At 49.8% G+C, this 16,512-nt stretch overlaps 2 protein-coding genes across 6 annotated transcripts; both read left to right on the forward strand.

The window, feature by feature from the left end:
- The first annotated feature begins 962 nt into the window (after positions 1 to 962).
- Positions 963 to 6,215, forward strand: KLK9 (kallikrein related peptidase 9). The gene is made up of 5 exons (XM_045046311.1): positions 963 to 1,074; positions 1,262 to 1,418; positions 3,633 to 3,898; positions 4,994 to 5,130; positions 5,567 to 6,215. Exons 1-5 carry the CDS (start codon positions 1,032 to 1,034, stop codon positions 5,717 to 5,719), a joined length of 756 nt encoding a protein of 251 aa, XP_044902246.1. The 5' UTR covers positions 963 to 1,031; the 3' UTR covers positions 5,720 to 6,215.
- A 129-nt stretch (positions 6,216 to 6,344) lies between these two features.
- On the forward strand, positions 6,345 to 12,999 carry KLK8 (kallikrein related peptidase 8). Of its 5 annotated transcripts, XM_045046307.1 has the most exons (7): positions 6,345 to 6,536; positions 7,036 to 7,210; positions 7,640 to 7,717; positions 8,195 to 8,354; positions 8,511 to 8,770; positions 11,470 to 11,603; positions 12,794 to 12,999. In XM_045046307.1, exons 3-7 carry the CDS (start codon positions 7,648 to 7,650, stop codon positions 12,947 to 12,949), a joined length of 780 nt encoding a protein of 259 aa, XP_044902242.1. In that variant the 5' UTR covers positions 6,345 to 6,536; positions 7,036 to 7,210; positions 7,640 to 7,647; the 3' UTR covers positions 12,950 to 12,999. The 5 variants fall into 5 exon arrangements, with proteins under 5 accessions (XP_044902242.1, XP_044902243.1, XP_019674190.1 ...); XM_045046308.1 differs by lacking the exon at positions 7,036 to 7,210; XM_019818631.3 differs by lacking the exons at positions 6,345 to 6,536; positions 12,794 to 12,999 and adding an exon at positions 11,832 to 12,721 and having other exon boundaries at positions 6,921 to 7,210.
- Positions 13,000 to 16,512: the final 3,513 nt, after the last annotated feature.

Below are 16,512 nucleotides of genomic sequence, written 5' to 3' on the forward strand. Positions count from 1 at the left end.
CCCAAGAAGAGCGCAGCCCTGAAAGGGTGATGCTGGGGACACACAGATGAGTCACATCTGGGCTTGGCCCTGCAGGGGCTGTCCACCTGATGAGGAGGAGGGATGGGGATCGAGGCAGGTAGGATGGGCAGATGGGAAGGGCAATGGAGGAGAAGAGATTAAAAAAAAAAAAAAACAAACGGGCAATGTTCTCAGGACTTGGCCAAGATCTGGTGGTATTAGGAGAAAAGGAAAGCACTTAAGTTCCAGGTATGTTGGGCATGTGGGTCCTTGGTGGGTAGCGATATGAAGGGGATGGGGTAGTTTATGACAAGAGTGGGTTAATCCAGTTGGGACCATATTTCCTCAACCTTCTAGGAGAGAGCTTTGTTCTTGCGGGGAGGGGCCTGGATGCTCAGGGTAGGGCATGCACATGTGTATGGCTGCTTGTGGTCTCTGCTTTGCTCAGTCTGTATCTTCCTTTCTCTCCTTCTCTCACCCCTGATCCTTCTATCTCTGTCCTTCTCTCTAATTCTTTCTCTCCCTTTCCCTGCCTTGCCCCATCCTGCCTGCCTCCTTCCTAGCAAGTCTCTGTTCTTTCTCCCAGCCTCAGCCTGCTTTCTGGAAGGGCGTCCTCCTGCCCAGGACACTGGTCACAGCTCACCACAAGCTTCATTCAAGATAAATTTGCTTCCACCTCAGGACCCAGCCTTAGGAATCATCTTCCTATCCCTCTTCCTCCTCCAGATCACAGGATATCCTGTATCCAGGTCCCACATCCCCAGATCATGGGAATGAGGGTTCCCCTCTCTGGAGATCCCAGGGCCCCTCCCTCATTCCACCAAGCCCTGCAGGGGGGGGGGTCTCCTGCATCACCTCCATTCCCAAGGCCCCCAGTCAAGGCTCCAGGGCTTCCCCCTCCTCCTGGGACATTTCTCAACCCAGATTAATCACAGGGGCGGCCCCAGAGAGGAGGAAGGAGATGGCATGGCTTACCTTAAAGAAGCACCCAGCACCCCAACGCATGCTCAAGACCCAGGCACCCCGAGGTCATGAGGCTGGGACTCGTCTGTGCTCTGCTTTCTCTCCTGACAGGTGAGGCTCCTGCTGTCCATCTTGCTGCCTGTGCCCACGGCCCCCTGAGAGACCCCTCAACCCCTCCCCCACTCTCTACCCCCCCCCCCCACGCTTGCCCTTCCCCTTCCTGTTAGGTATCTCCCAGGTCTCCCCCAGCCCTCCCACCGTGATTGTCATTTACCCCTCTGCCTCCACCCCACCCCAGGGCACGGCGGGGCAGATACCCGAGCAATCGGGGCTGAGGAATGCCGCCCCAACTCGCAGCCCTGGCAGGCTGGGCTCTTCTTCCTCACCCGCCTCTTCTGTGGGGCTTCCCTCATCAGTGACCGCTGGCTGCTCACAGCTGCCCACTGCCGCAAGCGGTGAGTGACCCGGGCACCACTATGTGTCGACGGGCGGGGGGGGGGGGGGGGGGGGGGGGGGGGGGAGAGGATAAGGAAAGGGTGGGGGTGGGGTCAAGGGGCCTTCGGAGGGAGGGAGGGAGCTGTGGGCAGGAAGGATTTAGCCTTCATTTCTTTTCCCAAAAGCTCAACTGTTAGAATTGACTCTCCAAATTCTAGAGTCCCAAGTAATCTAATTATTGGAGTCTAAAATTTGAAACTCTTAAAAGCCTGGACTCTGACCCAGAAAAATCCAGAGTCTTGAGCTCCTGAAATCTCAGATCCATGAAATTCAGTGAATTCTAGAATCAGAGATTCATAGAGTGGTAGAAACTTAGGAATCCGGCTCTACCCCCAGAGGATATAATCACTCCAGCCACACTGGTAAGTTTACATTTTCTAGTACATGTATTACAAGAGTGAAAAAGAAATGATTAACATTAATGTTAATAGATTTGCTTTGAAACACTCAAAATATTATTTCAATTTGCAATCCACTTTTAAATGTTTATGAATGACTGTTTAGTCTTTTTTTTTTAATACTACGCCTTTGAAGTCAGATGTACGTTTTACACATACAGCACCTCTCAGTTCAGATGAGCCACATTTCAAGTGCTCAATAGTTGTATAGGATAGCACAACTCTAGAATCTTAGATTCAATTTCTAGGTAGGTTCATTGAATATAGAAGTTCATGGTCCTAGAATATTGTATTCAGAGTATACTAGAATAGTAAGACTTGCAGAATCCTAGAATCTTGCATCAGTAGAATTCTAGAAACTTCTATTCATGACTGTCTAGAATCTGGTGAATTAAACATCCCAGAATGCTATCATTCCAGATTCTTAAAATCCCCCAGGTTTTAATTCAGAGAATTCTAGAGCCTCAAACTATTTGAACCTTAGCTTCCTGAATTTCGAAAACCATTGATTTATAGAATTCTAGAGTGATGAAATTCATCTTATAGTCCCAGGATACTAGAATTCTAGGCTCTTTCAGTTCCTGATTTCACTCAGGTAATTTAACACCCCCCCTCAGACTTTTTGATCCAGAGAAATCTAGAATGTTAGAACATTGAATTCATAACATTCTAGAACATAGAATTCTAGAATTGTGAATTCCTAACATGTTAGAATCTTAGAATTCTAGAATTTAGATTCTGGGCATTCTAATGCCCAGAGTACGAGAATCTAAATGATTCAGTAATCTTTTCTGTATTATCTCTGGAAAGGAGTCATTCACCTTGTTCCAATATTCTTCCCTCCAGGAATGAAGCACATGGGGTTGGTATAGAATGTTGTGTGGGAATTTCCCATCAGTCATTGCTCCACGATAGGGTCTCTTTCGGCTCAGGTCTGTGCTTCAGGCTAGGAGAACAATGCTCAGATTTCAGTCCCAAAGACCAAGGAGAGAAGCAGAGATATGGAGGTAGAAAAGATTTAGGCATGAGGACGAGTTGGGGGGGATTGATTTCCCAGATATGGAACCAAGGCAACAAGGTGACAGAGAGTCAAAGATAGAGCTAACACCTCATACTCCTTAAATCCTGAATTCTCAATCAGAAGCCTGTTCCCTAAGGAACAGAGGTCAGAGGCTGAGGAATGGACACATATACTCCCAGATAGTCCCCAGCTGTCCTGGGACGTGGACTGGGCTTGCAGTGAGAGAGCTTGAGGGTAGGCCTCAGGAAGACACACATGGAGGGTAAGGGATACGGCTACAGGAAAACCCTGAGTTCATGGATGACCCCTAACTTGGGGATTTTCCATTTCCCATCCCCTTCCATGCATACACACACACACCAACACACACACAGAGCCACTCCCCGCAAAAGCCACCAGACCTGTGGGGGCAGGAGGTGGGGCTGTTGTTGTATGGTAGGTGGAGACTCCATGTGCCTACACACTTCCAGGGGACCCAGGTCACCTTTAAGGCTCCAGGTGGGGCAGGAAGGAAGGCGACTCACTTGGTACGGGACTTGGGAGGGGTGTGAGTTTTGGGGGGAGAGCTACAAAGGTAGAGGCAGATGAAAGGATGGAGTGAGGAGCTGGGGCCCAGAGAGGGTGTATGCCTTGCCTAAAATCACACAGCACTCTGGGTCGTACAGAGATGATGGGGGCCCAGGGACAGTGTGTGGCTTGTGGAGCACCCAAGCTTGGTGGACACCCAGCTTGACCTCTGAGGCCTGTCCCAACAGGTATCTGTGGGTCCGCCTTGGGGAGCACCACCTCTGGAGATGGGAGGGTCCAGAGCAACTGTTCCGGGTCACGGACTTCTTCCCCCACCCTGGGTTCAACAAGGACCTCAGAGCCCATGACCATAATGATGACATCATGCTGATCCGTCTGCCCAGGAAGGCACATCTGGGCCCTGCTGTGCAGCCCCTCAACCTCAGCCAGACCTGCGTCTCCCCAGGCACCCAGTGCCTCATCTCAGGCTGGGGAGCCGTGTCCAGTCCTAAGGGTACAGTGTTGCTCACAACTCAATCCCTTGTGTCTCACGCTGACGGTCTGAATCCCCTCTGTTTCTCTGTCTCTGCCTTTTCATCTGATAGATAGGGAAAAAAATTTAAGACGCTATAAATTGAAGGTGCATCATTATTTTACAACCACTAAGAACAGGGGGGAAAAAAGGTCCCATTAATCCTTGTATGACACCATTTGCTGGAAGACCCTTCCTGGATGTTGGAGATGTTTAAATGTGAAAATACGTGCATCTTGGAATGGAAATGAGTTGTACAGAGTGACTCTCTCAGAGTCACCGATCAGCAACCCATTAGCCATATTTAGCTTCCTCGCATCAGTTTTCAGAGTGCCTGGAAAAAACAGTCTGAATTTGTTGCTGCCAACAACTAAAGCCTGGGAGATTTTACACAAAAGCCAAATTTCTGCGTTTGCTGGAAAAATTCAAAGAACTGGCAACGTTGGAGCCACATTCCCTAAATAGCGGCCATTGGGCAGAATCGGTGGAGGCTGCCCCCTTCAGACCAGATGTGGGTTCTCTGGTTCACTACAGTGCCCCCAGTGGCTGCTGTGGCTGCACAGTCCCCTCCACCCACTTCTATTTGCCTGTCAATATCCATATACATGGGTATATGGATATGGATATCTATATTATACATGCTGTGTCTCCCTGTCTGTATCTAGTATCTTTTAAGTCTTTATCTCTCTTCCAATGACCATAAATACCTCCTCCCTTTATCTCACTGTCCTTGGCATTTCTGGGCCTCTTTCCCTCTCTTTCTTCATTGCTTCCTGAGAATCTCTTTCCCCTTAAGAGGTCTATCTCCTGGTATGGTCTCTGCTTTTCTGTGTATCCTGTATCTCTTCTTGGTTCTTGACTCTCTGACTCTGTTTCTCTGGCTCTCTCCCTCTCCTCAAACATCTGTTTCTCTTTCACGCTGTGATTTCTTTTTGTCACTGTGTCTTGTTTCTATCTTTGACAGTCTTATGCTGTGGTTCTATGGGTCCTCCTTAGGGAAGGGTCTGGATGGAGGGGCATCTGAGTGTGATGAGCACAACTGCTGATCCTCTATGGGTTGACCTCTTTTGCCAACAGTGCAGTACCCACTCACGCTACAGTGTGCTAACATCAGCATCCTGGAGCACAAACTCTGCCATCGGGCATATCCGGGCCACATCTCTGACAGTATGCTCTGTGCCGGCCTTTGGGAGGGGGGCCGGGGTTCCTGCCAGGTGAGTCCCACTCTGGGGAGGTGGGGAATGGGTATCTTGCCAGATTCCTGGGCCCTAGGGAATTAGGGAGTTGGGCCCCAGACTTCCTGGGTGAAAGCAAGTGGGGATCTGGGACACTTGGGTCCTGGGAGAAGATGGGGCCAAGACCAAGATTCCTGGATTTAAAGGGGACTGTGGGCCCAGAGTCCAGGATCTAAAGAAAGAGGAGACTAGTCTTAAAGAACAGACTTTAAGTCCTGAGGGAAGAGGGGACTAGGATCCCAGAAGGCTGGGTGCAGGGTTGAGGTGAGGGGTATGAGCTTTTACTCCTGGGTCTGAGGGAGGAGGGACTGGCCGCCTGGACGCCAAGGTGTCAGGAGAGGAGGGCTTCCTGGGAGAAAGGTAATATCATGAATACACCCGCTTAACAGTTTCATTGCTCTTCTGCCGCGCACAGGGTGACTCTGGAGGCCCTTTGGTTTGCGAAGGGACCCTGGCAGGTGTGGTGTCTGGGGGTGCCGAGCCCTGCTCCAGACCCCGTCGCCCCGCCGTGTACACCAGTGTATGCCACTACGTGGACTGGATCCGAAAGACCATGGAGGACAACTGAGCTCTCGCGCCTCAGGACCAAGAGAGAAGGGTGGGCGCAGGGGAGCCGGGAATTGCCGGACTCTGGCCTCGGCAGCGCGGAGACGCACTTTGCATATTCAGGCTCCGCCCCCTGTTGGCCGACAGCATCGAGAAGGACAGGGAGACACCTCCGCCCCTGTAGCCCCGCCTTCTATGATGTCACCGAGAGCTGGCACCGCCCCCATGGAACAGCTTCGCCTAGGGCTCCGCTCGGGAAGCTCCTCCACCAGATAGCTCCTCCCCTCGGAGCTTTGCCCAATGAGGCTTCCCCCTCTGGACCCCACCCCTTGTAACCCCGCCTCCTCCGTGAGAGATCCCACCCCCGTGACGTCAGGGGCGCGGCAGCTTCCCCCACTAGGGACTGAGGCGCTGTCGGGCTCCGCCCCTCGTGGCCCCGCCCCTGGGCGTTTGAATCCTGGCGGGGTCCCAGCCTGAGAACCAATGGAAGATTTTACAATAAACGCGCGTAGCCGCGCCTTCCGTCTGCCTGCTCCGTGGGATGAAGGAAGGGCAACGGGTGGGCGGCGGTAGGCAGACAGGGAACGGCCACCGTACAGCAATTCCCCCTAAGCCTCTAGCAGGTCCTGCCTAAAGTCTGTCTCCATCAGCCCTATTGCAGCAAGGCCGCTGGGTTCTGCTTGGGCTGGTCCCGTCTCCCCCAGGGGAAGGGGAAACCAGGTCACGGTGCCTCCCAAACCTGCCTTCCCACATCCCGGATCTCTCAGGGGGCAGGGGGCGGGGCCAGATCCGCCCTCAGACGTCGAGACCAAGAGGACTCACCTTCCTTCCATTCCGAGGTAGTGACAGCAGCCCCCTGCTCCCGCAAGAACCCAGGTTCCAAGTCACTCCTTCTAAAAAGACTGAAGAGTTCAGCCCCCAACCCCCTGCTCCCTCAGACCAAAATTTCACGCCTATATTATTCCCCCTCCCCTCTCAGACCCAAAAGTTTGGGTCCCCAGCTCCCCCCAACCGTCAGACCCAGGAGTCCAGAATCCCAGCCCCCACTTCCAGACCCAGAGTCCGGGCCTCAAGACCCCTCCTTCCTCAGACCCAGGAGTTCAGACGCCCAGCCCCTACCTCCCCTGAACCCAGAGTCCAGGTCCCCGGCCTACCCGCCCCCCCCCCCCGCCCCCGCCCTCGGAGCCAGTAGTCCGCGTCCCCAGCCCTTTCTGATTCAGACCCAGGAGTCACAGCACTGAGGTCCTTCTCTCCCAAGCCCGAGGAGTTCCAGATCCCAGCTCCTCCTCCTTCAAGATTTCTCTTTCAGCCCCTCAGTTCCTTCTCACTCAAACACAGAGTTCCAGTTCCCTGGTGCTCTGCAGGCTCCAGAGGGGGAGGAGGCGGAGCAGGAGGCGGGGATTCCCAGTTAAAAGCCTCCAGAATCTAGTACTCGGCAGACGGAGCTGAAGTACCGGGGCCTCTTCCTCTGGGTCTGAATCAGTCGGTGACCCCGCCCCTTGGATTCTGTAAGGTGAGAGGCCAAAGTACTCAGACACAGGCATCAGGCCGGAGCCCCTCCTCCCCCAGGACTACCCCTTCCTCCTTCAAGAGTTAGGAATCTGGCCCCTGGCCCCCTTCTCCACCACCCCACCCCCCCCCCGCCCCAAGACTTAGGAATCTCAACTCCCAGTTTCCTCTTCCTTCAGATCCTGGAGTCCAGGACCCTAATTCTTCCATTCCTTGGAATGTAGGAATCCAGCCCCCACCTCCCCTCCTCAGATTCAGAAATCTGGGGTCTGCCGCCTTCTTCCTCAACCTAAGAAATCTGGATCCCCAGCCCTTTCCTCCTGCAGGACCCACAAAAATGGCTTCGGATGCGCTGCTCCCTTATTTCAAGATCCTCCTAGGATTTAGCTCTCCCCCCTCCTCAGGTCTCAGCCCTGCCTTCTCGCTCTCCCAGACCCCACCATGGGACATCCCCCAGCCGCTGCAGTCTGGATCTGGACGTTTTTGCTATTGGTGCTGGAAGCCTGGACAGGTGAGGGGGGCCTGGCGGGAACCTCGGGAATGCCACGGTGGGTGCTTGCGATGGCATGGGGGTGGGGGTGTGAAACACACGATCACGTGCGGGAGCTTCTTCAGGCTTTCCCGAGGGCGGATGGGGGCACACACACATGGCAGCAGGCAGGAGTGCGTCAGGTCCTGCTGCCTATTGCATGAGCACACCAAGCCTGCAGGGCTGCCTGCTGAGGGGCGCAGATACGCACGGGAGTATACGGGCGTGTGAATGCATGTGGAAGCATGCTTGGGTGTGTGACTTCGTGTGACTCATGGGCTTCAATGAGTGTACGTGTGCATCTGTGTGGCAAGCCAGGGACCTCGCGTGTGAGGGTGTGTGGACATGTGAGGTGGCAGGCAGACGACTTGCCGTGTGTGTGTTTGAACCCATAGTGGCTTTCTTGGCCCTTCCACTGCCGCAGGGGGTGGTGATCCAACCCTCTCCCTCCTGCTGCAGGACACTTGAGGGCACAGGAGTCCAAGGTGCTGGGTGGCCAGGAGTGTGAGGCCCATTCACAGCCTTGGCAGACAGCCTTGTTCCAGGGTGTCCGGCTGCTATGCGGGGGCGTCCTCATCGATGACAACTGGGTCCTCACAGCAGCCCACTGTAAAAAACAGTGAGTTTTTGCCTGGGGCAGAGGTGGGCTGGGGCCTGAGGGGAGGGGCAAAGAAGAGAGCTGGAGATTGAGCTTCTAAAAGAGGAGGGCTGAGGGAGGAGGGGGCCAGGGGCTCATACTCCTGCCGGGGTCCCAGACTACTCTCCACCATTACAGGAAGTACACGGTACGCCTGGGGGAACACAGCCTGAAGAAAAAGGACAGTTCAGAGCAAGAAATGGCTGTGGCTCAGTCCATCCCACACCCCTGCTACAACAGCAGCAGCGAGGACCACAGCCATGATCTCATGCTCATCCGACTACGTGGTCAGGCATCCCTGGGGCCCCAAGTGAAGCCCATCAACCTGGCGGATCACTGCCCTCAAGCTGGCCAGAAGTGCACCATCTCGGGCTGGGGCACCGTCACCAGCCCCCGAGGTAGTAGGAGGCAGAGGAGAAGCTGGCTGGCCCACTGGACCCCAAGCCATTGGCAAAGCTCTGGCTCCAGAAGGAGATAGAGAAGGGACAGTGATTGTGAGTTTGAGACTCACAGGTGGCCCATGTTGGAAACCCCAAAGATCAGAATATTAACAGGAGTGGTGGGAGAAAGAAAGCAAAATAGCAGACTGTTAGAGCAGGTTCCCAAAAAATGAATGGATGCATGAGTGGACGAAAGAATGTATGCCTCCTTTATGGTGGAGAGTGCCATGTTATGAGAACCTTCATAGCACAGGGTCTTATATAATCTTAACAGGCTTGGGGTAGATGGGCTCCTCAGTGGCCCAAGAAAACAGGCTCCTACAATCTTCTCCCTCCTGAACCCACGATTCCTGGCACCAGAAACTCTTTTTCTTTACACCCAGGAGTCCAGGCCCTTCCTCCCCCAAGACGCATAGTCTAGTTTCCAGCTCATTCCTCACTCTGGACCCCAAAAGTCTGGACCTCCATTGAAGTCCTCCCTTTGGGACTTCAGAGTCCAGGCAGCTCCTCACCCTACATCACAGTGAAAGAATTGAGGCTCAGCTCAGAGAGGCGTGTGATTCACCAAGAAGCAGCAAAGCCAGGACTCAGGTCCCTGCCTGTCTGGCTCTTACTTCTAAGGAGACAAGGGACACTGTGGAAACCCACTGGCTCATGAATCAGTCAGGTCAGTTCACACCATGCTCTGCCCTTTTTTCTGGGCAAGTCCCTTTCCATCTCTCGGCCTCACTTTCTTCATCTGCAAAATAGGGATAATTGACCAATAGATTTTTTAAGTTTATTTATTTTATTTTGGGGGGGGGAGGGAGAGGGAGGGAGAGGGAGAGAGAATGAGTAGGGAAGGGGCAGAGAGAGAAAATATCCCAAGCACACTCAGCACTGTCAGCGGAGCCTGATGCGGGGCTCAAACCCATGAAACGTCACATCATAACCTGAGCAGAAACCAGGAGTTGGACACTTAACTGACTGATGCACCCAGGTGCCCCTGACCAATAGATTTTTAAGCTCCATAAGGGTTCAGGTTAAAGCTTTTTTCTTCATGGTGCATTCCTAGTGCTCAGGATGGTTCTTGGTATACAGTAGGTACTCAATAAATATTTGTTGAATGAATGCATGGATGACTCAATTATGGATGAATGAATGTATCCCTCTTTTAAAAAGCGATTGTGAGTTCAGATGTCTTACAATCAATGAGATTGTGAGTATACAGCTTCTGGAGAATGGAGGTGCCAGATAGAAGTGTTTTCCCTTCAAGTCTATTGCTCAAAGGTTAATAAGAAAAATTAATTCCATTTTCTTTCTTTTTTAAATTGAAGTATAATTGGCACACAATATTCTATTATTTATTTTTAATTTTTTAAATTTTATTTTAGAAAGAGTGCAAGCTAGGAAGAGGGGTGGGGGTAGGGAGAGAGTCTCAAGCAGACTCCATGCTCAGTGAGGAGCTTCGTGCAGGGCTCAATCCCACGACCCTGGGATCATGACCTGAGCTGAAATCAAGAGTTGGACACTCAACTGACTGAGCCACCCAGGTGCCCTGCAATATTCTATTAGTTTTGTGTACACAAAAAATATAATATACACAAAATATTTTGTGTACACAAAAAATATAATATATATTATATATATTATTATATATAATATATAGAATATATATATTCTATATATTATATATAATAATATATATATTATATATATAATAATAAATCTAGGTACCGTCTGTCACTATACAAAGTTGTAACAATATTATTGACCATATTCCTCGTGGTGTACATTACATGGTTAATTCCACTTTTAGTCATTAATTCAATTTGTTTGTAAGCATCTGGTAGTCCCAGCTGCTGTATTGTGTGAAGTCCCTATCCTATGGATTTGCATGCTAGGTGGGGGAAATAGACAATAAACAAAAATACATATAAAATGAATTATTAGGTAGAGTTAAGTGATATAATGAAGTATCATGGAGAGTTAAGAGGATAGGGAGAGATAGAGGGGTGGTGTCTTCATTAGAATGGTCAGGGAAGGCTTCTAAAATGAAGTGACTTTTGGGAGAGGTAGGATTTAGCTGAATTGGGGCGGTCTGGGGATGGGAAGATTGGAGAGACAGGGTCATAGGTGTCACAAGGGGGCACCTCCATGTCTTTCAGTCACCTGATCCTTAATTTGCGAATGACTTTGGGATGGGGCACCTGGGTGACTCAGTTGGTTATAAGTATCCAAGTCTGAGTCTCAGCTCAGGTCTTGATCTCAGGGTTGTGAGTTCAAGCCCCACATTGGGCTCCACACTGGGTGGTAAAGCCTAGAAAGTACGAAAGAAAGCAAAAAAGCAAGAAGGAAGGAAGGAAGAAGGGAGGGAGGGAGAGAGGGAGGAAGGGAGGGAAGGAAGAAGGAAGAAAGAGAGGAAGAAAGAAAGAAAGAAAATGGCGGGACTCTGGGCAAGAAACAGAAGGTAAGGTCCACAGCCTTTCTCTAGATGTTGGAAAGAAAACTGCAGGAGCCATAGCTTTGTTTAATGTGGTGAGACGTGATGTGCCCTGCAAAAGGTGTCAGAAAACCCTCCTGTGCAGCCAGGCATGTACAGAAGGGAGGTTAGATTCACCTAGGGACTGAGGGAAATGGTTACTCTCTCTGGGAACTTACAACCTCTGCCCCCTCAGAGAATTTTCCTGACACCCTCAACTGCGCAGAAGTACAAATCTTTCCCCTGAAGAAGTGTAAAGATGTCTACCCTGGGGAAGTCACAGATGGTATGATTTGTGCAGGAGACAGCAATGGGGCCGACTCATGCCAGGTGAGTGACTTCTGAAACCCCCTTCTTCCCTTGGCCTTCAATGCCCATGGAGGCTTGGGGCTTGGCATCAGGGGAAACTCAAAGAGTTAGCACCCAGAGAGGTTATACTCCATCTCTAGAGCGGGAAGCAGGTTCAGAGAAGGTCACACTCTCCCTGCAGGTCACACTGCACAGGGATCAGGAACGCTAAATTGTCGCTATCATTTTCTTGGGAACTCTTGTCTTCAGGATAGGGTGCAGACAGAGGAAGGGATAAAGGGAGCAAGAGAAGATGTCCATGCGGGAAAGAGTCTGAAGCTAGAGGGTGAGCAAGCTCCCTGCTCCCTTCCGCAGGAATTTGTGCTGACTCTATCACTGACCAGGTAGCCAGCCACCTTTCTTTGGGACCTGATTGGGTTTCCTAGCACGGTGGCCTTCTCCTATGATTTGTTCCTTGGGAAGCAATACTCTCTTGCCAACAGGCCAGAGAATGGTGCCATTGACTTTAACCCTCCCTCAATGAGCTCCCCATCCCCAAGATGACAAATCTTGGGATTTGCCATAGATGTAACAGTGGTTCTTATTTGGCTGCAGTTTCAGTCTTCAGGGCTCCCCCAGCTTTGTCTCCCTCATGGAAGTCCCACCCCCTTTGCTAATGATTGGTCCCTGAAGACAATGCTTCCATGCTTTCTTTCCCATTGGCCAGGAATGAAATCATTTCCATCAGTGTCCTCCCAGGAAATCTAATCTTTCAGGATGGTTCCAGTTCCATAGAGACAAAGATCTCTTCCCAAAAGACCCCACCATTGCCCCTTGCACGTGTGTGTGTGTGTGTGTGTGTGTGACCACAAGAACTCTGCTCCTTCCCTCTCTCTTTGGTAACTGGATTCAAAGATCTGTTCGCCACTGGCAGGAACCAAGACATCAGCTCAGTCCCCTCCATGTAATCCTCACTGTCTTCTTTCTGACTTGGACGTTTGAGACATCATTCTCTTCCCTCCTTGGTCACGATGTCCCCCGTTGGTTGCCCTTGCACACCCAGTGTGTGTCCCAGTACATGAAGCCCCACCTTTCCCTGTCACCATTGGTCCCAGGATACAATGCTCTTATCCCTATTGGTTAGAGGAACCAATCAGCTACAGAACTAGTACTAAATGTGGGATGCAGCGGGGGATCTTAGGTGAAAGTATTCTCTTACTCTCCCCTTCCAGGGAGATTCCGGGGGCCCGCTGGTGTGTGGTGGTGTTCTCCAAGGTATCACATCCTGGGGATCAGACCCCTGTGGGCGGCCCGAGAGACCTGGTATCTACACCAACATTTGCCGCTACTTGGACTGGATCAAGAAGACCATAGGCAGCAGGGGTTGATGCTAGGACAAGCCCTGGACCCACTTCAATAAACTCACAACTCAGCCTTGCTCCTTGCCTGTTTGTGCTTCCTCCTTGCTGGGAGGGATGGAAAGACGGGGGTCTGCGCCTTGCTGGGACATTTGATGGGTGGTCTACAGAGATCAGGACCACCCCCCACCCCATGGCCACTCTGGCTACCACCATTGCCTGGAGTGACCCCCTTTATTTCTGGAAGGGCTTGGAGGAATGGGAGGTTAAATTCAGGGGAGAAGACACACAAGGATTTCCAAATATCCGGTGGGTTGGCCTGCAAAAGACAGATTTGAAAGAATTTCTTTTTTTTAATTAATTAATTTATTTTGAGAGAGAGAGCTTGTACAAGTGGAGGAGGGGCAGAGAGAGAGAATCCCAAGCAGGCTCCACCTTGTCAGTGACGTGGGGCTCGAACTCACAAACCATGAGATCGTGGCATGAGCCGAAATCAAGAATTGGATGCTTAACTGACTGAGCATCCCTAGAAGAATTTCTGTTTAGTTGTTCCAAGCAGCTAAAGTGTTTCTAAGTTTTGCAGGGAGAGTTCCCCTTCCCCATTTTAAAAATTATAAGAGGGGTGCCTGGGTGGCTCAGTCAGTTAAGTTTCTGGCTTTCATTCAGGTCATGATCTCACGGTTTGTTGAATTCAAGCCCCACAGCGGGCTCTGTGCTGACAGCTCAAGCCTGGAGGCTGCTTGAGATTCTGTGTCTCTCTCTCTGCCCCTCCCCTGCTCGCACTTTCTCCCTCTCTCAAAAACAAACATTTAAAAAATTAAAAAAAATTATAAGATATGTAAAGTGCAGGAAATACACGAATATGCACCTATGGAACTACCACCCAGGTGAAGAAATAGAACACGGACAGCCCCCAGAAGTCTGGGAGACAGATTATTTTTCCCCCTTAGGAGAAACAGAAATCTTTCTCACAGCTTAGAGCTTTTCTGCTGTGGTATGAGGAAATGAGTCACTTCATTGAAGGTGCCCAAACTGAAGTATGGAGGAAAAGAGATTTGGAGGGAGTTTTCATCAAAGCAGAGGCTAAATGTAAGTCGTCTTGAGAAAGATGTGTGTGGAGTGGGTAGTTATTGTAAGGATAAAAATAAATTGCAACGGTGGGGGGGGGGGGAGACTAGCTCCACTCTATCTCATCTCCATGTATGTTTCATTCCTTTCTTGCTACCAACCTCTAACCCATTTATTTGACTCTCTGACGCCTTTCTCTACATGCTTCTGCATTTTCATGGTGCTGGCTCCCTGGTGCGCTTCTCCAGTCTCTCTCCTTACTTCATAACCGCTGAACTTCACCTATACCTGCCACCAACTGCTTTGCTTCCTGGGGATTTCCCACATTATATACCAATAGGAGAGAATCCCATTGGTCCAGGTCAATTTTTCTCCTTCAGCCACATGATAGGTTATTGAATGGCCAATGGTTTGACTGCATTCTGGTCAGGTGACCAGTCCCATCCAATCAGTGGCTATGTGGAATCAGGGGCTACAAGTCGTCTGGGACGTGGGCTGTGGGTGGAGCAATTCTCCGCAAGGGGTGTGGGTGTGCTGGATGTCTTGCATGGCACACATCAATCTCTGTCCTCCGTGAAAGTCCCCGAATACCAGAAATCCTGAGGAAGTCTTTCATGCCTGATAGTAAACTCCTGGAGCTGGGGATGCATTTCTGGAGGTGAGACTCAAGGGTCATCTCGGCCTAAAGAATTGTTTTAGAATTTTTATTATGAATAATTTCAAGCATATGTAAAATGGTGTAGAAATCCTTGTACACCAACTGAATCAAAACCAGTTCTTTCTCCTCTACTACACACTTCTCTAATGTGGGAATATTTTGAAACAAACATTAGCTATCATTTTGTTCTCAAATATGTTCATTTGTATTTTTAAAACAGTATGGCAAGCTACAGTTCATGGGCCAAATCTCAAGAGGTATAAATAGCTTTTACTACTTGATTTGATGCCAGGGAGCATTAATTTTGAACCCTAATTAAGCAAGATGTTATCCCTCCAAAAGAATTCCATTTTGCTGATTAATAGACCTGTATGACAAAAATTGGTAACAAATGATTATTTTGAATTTCATCAGTTAAAAATGTTGGCGGGGGGCCTGGGTGGCTCAGTTGGTTAAACGTCTGACTCTTAATCTCAGCTCAGGTCTTAATCTCAGGGTCACGAGTTCAAGTCCCTCATTGGGTTCCACCGTGCAGCCTAGTTAAAAATTTAAAAATGCATGGAAATTTATTTTCTTTCTTGTTATGTGGATACCTACATAATATCCTCAATTTTTCCTCATGGTCTAGAAAGCCTAAAATATACACTATTTGGTCCTTTATTGGAAAAGTTTGCCAACTCCAGCTCTAAAATATAGATTCTTTTAAAACATAAAAACCTTATGTTATCACCGCTTACAGAGTTAGTAATAATTCCTTAATATCATCCAATACCCAGGTGACACTTAAATGTCCCCAATGGAATATAAACCAGAGAATACTTGAAGATTGATTTATAGTATTAAGTAGGGGCATGACTGAGGTCAATGAGGAGAAGAGACTTGTCCAAGGTCAACCAAAATTCAGGAATCTGGGAGGGGTCAACCAAAATTCAGGGGTCTGGGAGGAAATCAGAGAGCACTAGGCATGGACAAAAGCTGAAAGGAGCCACTTAGTCAGGGAGCTTTTGGATAGCAACGTCAGAGTCCAAAATGAGTTCAAAATGGCTTATGTACAAGAAGAGATTGATTGATTTAGGTGGCTAAGAAGGCTGTGGGGATGATTCATGATGTCAGAGGATGTGACATGGGTACCAGAGTCTCAAGTACTTGAAATAGTGACTTAAGCCAATTAGCTCTCTCTCACACACTCACACACTCTCTCTCTTTGACACTTTCTCTCTGACACTCTGCCTACTTCTCTCTGCTTCTGTTTTTTGGGTTTTTTGGTTTTTTTAATGTGTAAGCTGTTTTTCAACTCTGCTTGTCTCTTTCCTTCTCCTTTGGATCTCATTCTAGCCCCTGTAGACAGACTTTTTCAGAGGAAGGGAACCTAGCAGCTACTGACACACCCAATTAAGCAAACACAGTAGAAACAAAGATCTCCATTCTCCTGGCATCTTGATATTACTCCCAGGGAAGAACTCTGATTGACTGAAGAACTCAGCTTGAACTGAGCCCACCCCTTTGGATCAATCATTGTTGCCAGGGAGGAAACAATGCTTTTCTCGGCTTGGCCTGGGTCATGCATCAATCACAGTGGTTGGGTGGGCAGATGGTAAGGTTTGGAGAACTATGATTGAAACTTTCACCAGAACTATCTGAAATAAAAGAGCAGCTTCCCAAAAGAAGTGGGGAGCTGTTCTTGAAAGAAGAGGGAAGGGAATCCAGGAAGTCAGAAACAATAGGCCTTCGGAACCCAAGAGGCTGAGTCAGGAGGTTCCAGGGTCACAGTGTCCAGGATCCCTCAGGGCAAGGCACAGCTGGCAGGATAACCAGATGCCTGTTCTCAGGCATGATCATGAGCTGGAGGATGAGTCATCAGGCAAAG

Source organism: Felis catus, chromosome E2, assembly GCF_018350175.1.
Source record: "Felis catus isolate Fca126 chromosome E2, F.catus_Fca126_mat1.0, whole genome shotgun sequence".
NCBI lineage: Eukaryota > Metazoa > Chordata > Mammalia > Carnivora > Felidae > Felis > Felis catus.

Bases quoted from the DNA above. Each gene is read 5' to 3' on its own strand.
- KLK9 (XM_045046311.1), top strand. From the start codon at position 1,032: ATGAGGCTGGGACTCGTCTGTGCTCTGCTTTCTCTCCTGACAG. The intron at 1,419-3,632 runs GTGAGTGACCCG...CTGTCCCAACAG, and splicing joins GCTGCCCACTGCCGCAAGCG to GTATCTGTGGGTCCGCCTTG. The intron at 5,131-5,566 runs GTGAGTCCCACT...TGCCGCGCACAG, and splicing joins GGGGCCGGGGTTCCTGCCAG to GGTGACTCTGGAGGCCCTTT.
- KLK8 (XM_045046307.1), top strand. From the start codon at position 7,648: ATGGGACATCCCCCAGCCGCTGCAGTCTGGATCTGGACGTTTTTGCTA. The intron at 8,355-8,510 runs GTGAGTTTTTGC...CCACCATTACAG, and splicing joins GCAGCCCACTGTAAAAAACA to GAAGTACACGGTACGCCTGG. The intron at 8,771-11,469 runs GTAGTAGGAGGC...CTGCCCCCTCAG, and splicing joins CACCGTCACCAGCCCCCGAG to AGAATTTTCCTGACACCCTC.